Source organism: Trifolium pratense, linkage group LG6 (genome assembly GCF_020283565.1).
Source record: "Trifolium pratense cultivar HEN17-A07 linkage group LG6, ARS_RC_1.1, whole genome shotgun sequence".
In the NCBI taxonomy this organism is placed as follows: domain Eukaryota; kingdom Viridiplantae; phylum Streptophyta; class Magnoliopsida; order Fabales; family Fabaceae; genus Trifolium; species Trifolium pratense.
Genome location: NC_060064.1, coordinates 22,635,053 through 22,639,434, shown reverse-complemented (window position 1 = coordinate 22,639,434; position 4,382 = coordinate 22,635,053). Strand labels below are relative to the sequence as shown.

The 4,382-nt window shown below is 29.0% G+C and overlaps 1 protein-coding gene across 1 annotated transcript; it reads right to left on the bottom strand.

The window, feature by feature from the left end:
- Window positions 1-3,806: 3,806 nt before the first annotated feature.
- On the bottom strand, window positions 3,807-4,382 carry LOC123891927 (NDR1/HIN1-like protein 2). Its single transcript, XM_045941791.1, has one exon. The coding sequence runs from the start codon at window positions 4,380-4,382 to the stop codon at window positions 3,807-3,809; it is 576 nt and encodes a 191-aa protein (XP_045797747.1).

Here is a 4,382-nt window from a genome sequence, read left to right as displayed (position 1 = left end):
TTCATATGATATATCAATTCACAATTTTTATTTTTACCAAAAAAATAAAACACAACTATTTTCAATTTAATTAATCCATGTGTAATTATCTTATATTTATTAATGAATAAATTTCAATCTATAAATTTTTTATTGTATAATTATGCAAGCAATAGTTCAAAGTCAATTATTGATGATTTCAAGCCACGTGACATACACAGAGTATTATTTTCAGGTATGTAATTTAATTTTTTAATTATCAAATTATTGTTTATTATGACTTAAATTTTTATACGCAATATAATTTTTTTAACGGCCCACCCAAGAAAAAAATCCTGGTTCCGCCACTGCCTCCAGCTCCGTATAACCTTCTTAACTCCTCTTCAACGATCATTGAAGCACTAATCATATTTTTTCTCAAAATTCATGGATTAGTCTAATACGTAGCAAAAAAAAAATTCGTAACATTAAAAATTAGTTTAACAATAAATTTAGAAAAATGTTCATACAACATAAATTATGGTATATTAAGAAATATTTCTTTATATGTTACATTGGAAGTGTTATTTGTATATTCACTGTCTTCGTTGATAATCAATATTTTTAATGTTTCTCTAGAAGTAACTCTTGAAATCGCAACAAACAACTGACCATGTGAAAACACTGGCGACAGAAGATATATCCCAACATGCTTACGAGATTGTCCTTGACTCTTATTAATAGTCATCACAAAAGAAACGATTAAAGAAAATTGACTCTATTGAAATTTAAAAGGAATTTTTACGTTAGATGGTGTCAAAGACAATATATACATGAAAACTTGATCACCAATATTACTTCCTAAAATAATTTTTCCTTTAAGAACACGTTTTATCATTCTTGTAATAGTAAGTCTTGTTTTTTCAATTACAAAATCCTAATTTTTTATTGAAATTCATTAATAGCCTAACTGGAACTCCAACTTTAAGTTTCAACTTATTTTTTGGAAGCCCCGACGTAGAAATCGTGTTAAAAAATTTGGGAGTGTAAACATCATCCACTACCTAATCATCTATGTTGTGTGCGAGTGGAGTATCATAACTCAAATATGTTTTTTCTTCATCAGAAATTAAATCCAACATATAATTATTTATATTGTCGACTACGAAATCTTTAGGAGCTAGTATAACTATATTTTGGAAATATGTTATATCTTTCATGTTTTGTAAAATATGTGGATATATGTGCTTTCAACGATAGAAGCAAGATATCACTTGGATTTGGAATTAGTAAATCTGATGAAATGTCAAATTCTAAACAACCGTCGTTGCTATCTCCAATTTCTCTATCGCCAACACCCAAAACTCATTCAAAAAACAATCTCCTTTATTCAACGTCTATACTCGAAGCACCACAAAAATTCCAAAGAACCGAAGAATTGATAGTAGTATGAACAACTTCTGGCCTTGTACCTTTGAGTATTACTGGTAGAATTTGTCTGAAATTTCCGCCCAAAACAACAACTTTTCCACGAAGGGAATGTGTTTATTTTTCATATCAACAGACTTGAGAATTGCTAGATTTCTAATTATCGTCGATTTTTTATTGTTTAAACTGTGCAATGAAAATTGATGGTGCTTAATTGTCGTATAAAATCTTTCCTATGAGAATTGATGGTGCTTAACACTTTTGGACATAATTTTAGTCACAATTGGTCTACTCGTCATAGTTGTTGAAATGGTGTATTGCAATGGAGGGTTGCAGGTTCGATTCCTAATCAAGACAAAGTTGTATTTTTTTTAATAAAAAACTGGAAGATAAAAGTGGAGGGAAAACAAATTAGGTTTATGGTTTGCTTGTGTATACAAGCTTATATTTGAGAATTGATGGTGTTTAACACTTTGTGGACATAATTTTAGTCACAATTGGTCTACTTGTCATAGTTGTTGAAATGTTGTATTGCAATGGACGGTTGCAGATTCGATTCCTAGTCAAGACAAAATTGTATTTTTTTTAATAAAAAACTGCAAGATAAAAGTGGAAGAAAAACAAATTAGGTTTATAGTTTGTTTGTATATACATACTTATATTATAAGAGATATAATGCGGATACATATATCATATTGATTCATCAGAGCGAACACAAGTTTATTCGTCCTATAAATATCCATTTACATTCCTGTTACATCTTATTATTTTTTATGTTTTTTACAAAATCTTATTTAGTGTATTTAAAGGAGGCTCTAGCTAGTACTATATTTGGATTCATGAAATTGGATGAAAGGAATTAACGGTGGAGTCAAATCAAAGATAATGAAGTCAATAAAATTTTATTAATATTTGGATTTTGTTTAAAAATCAGATAATATGAATTCCACTCATTCCAACCAATAATGCTTCAACTTTTTTTTTTTCTTTACTTTGAGAATGCCAAATTTACTAAATACTGTACACACTAATACAAAAATGCTAAGATTAGACAAATTAGCATAATCACATCACACCGTAGGAGGCAGCAAGACTCAACCACAACACAACACCAAAAAATTAACTTATGACCAAATGATGAAACATAAAACTGACCAAATGTTTTACAAATTATACTTCCCTCTGTTTCTATCTATCTATCTATAGACTTGTATTTTAAGATTGTTTTTGCATAAATTATTTTTTGTCAGGTAGTCTAGTGGGTAAAAATTTCACCCTTAAGATAGATAAGTAAGATGTCCAAACTTCGAACTCTGATCCTTACATATAAAACGCGACGTCCCTTACCAACTGAGCTAAGCTCATGAGAACAATTTTGCATAAATTAATAAATAAATGGTCAAGTCTAACATGAACAAGTGGTTCACGTGGAGCACCATGCACAAGTCTCGGAGAACATTATAACGAATACGAATTTTACAAAATCGACCGTTTGATTGAAAGATTATATCATATAGATCATCCGTAGAAATTTTTAGAAAAATTGAAAATTATTTAATATGTTATTGAGACACATCAAAATTAACGGTATTTAATAAAACTCATAAACCGCTAACTTTGATGTGTTTCAATAACATATTAAATAATTTTCAATTTTTCTAAAAATTTCTACGGATGATCTATATGATATAATCTTTCAATCAAACGGTCAATTTTGTAAAATTCGTATTCGTTATAATGTTTTCCGAGACTTGTGCATGATGTACTACATGAACCACTTGTTCATGTTAGAAAAAGCCTAAATAAATTAGTTGAAAAGTAAATTGTAAATTTAATCTTATATTTTTATTGATCTACTCACATAATTAATATAAATGTAAAGAATGATAAGATAAAAGTATAATTGACAAAAAAAATTAATATGATACTAAATTTAAAATTGTAAAAAAAAAATCTTAGAAAATGTCCGACAACTAAATAAAAATAGAGAGAGTGTTTACGTCCAATATGTGTTAGTTTATTGGTAAGAGTTTGATACTATAATTTTTTATTTTTTTTTAAAAAAGGAATACAAATTCTCTTGTAACAGTTGTAAAATGAATTTTAGTGAAATTTTAATGAATTATAATTTCTCCATTTTCTATTTAATTAATTATGGCACCTCAGTAACACATTTGAAAAATTAGTGAAAATTATTGGTAAAAGAAAATGAAGGGTAGAATGAAAGATGTTTCAAAACGAGAGATTAATTAACAATGAACTAATACACTTTTCCTACATCCTTAAAATCCTCCAAATTGAGAGAAAAACTAGTGAAAATGAGTAATGAATGATTTAGAAGTACTACAAATACATGGAATTTCTTTTCTTTGTACACATCAAAATCAAACCATCTTTTTTTTTTTTTTGAACCCAACACATCAAACCATCTTATATTGGCAAACATGACTATCAATTGTTTTGTTGGAAGTATTGATAACAAAATCACAAGATGCAGTTGTATTCCCATGAAATTTTATAAGGCCTAAGATGCTGACTTCTCCTGAAATTCTCATGAAAGTATTAAGTTGTATGCCACCTGAAGTAACATCTGAAATAACTTGAGAATTAGATAATATACGATCAGCCATAATGGTGAGTGTCACATTCATTTGCTTAGTTTCTTTAGATGATATCTCTCCGCTAGGGATAGGTGCTTCCCCGATTTCTTCGCCTCTATAGTTTAGTTGCGCGAAACCATCATAGTATTTCAATCCGAATATATTTGGATTTTTCACCGATACAAGGACATCCAATGTCACATTCAAATTTAAACTCATGTTAAATATATTAACATTTACGTCCATGTCTCGAACATCGATCGAATCCACCGTGGTGATGAATTTTTTTGGTTTGAACACCGTGAATGCAACTGTGACCGCAATTGCAATTGTGACCACAATCCCAATTGTTACAAGACACACTATCCACCATTTGCTAGATTCTTCTTCTTTCAT

What these genes read in the sequence shown, in the direction of transcription:
- LOC123891927 (XM_045941791.1), bottom strand. Translation starts at nt 4,382, where the DNA reads ATGAAAGAAGAAGAATCTAGCAAATGGTGGATAGTGTGTCTTGTAACA.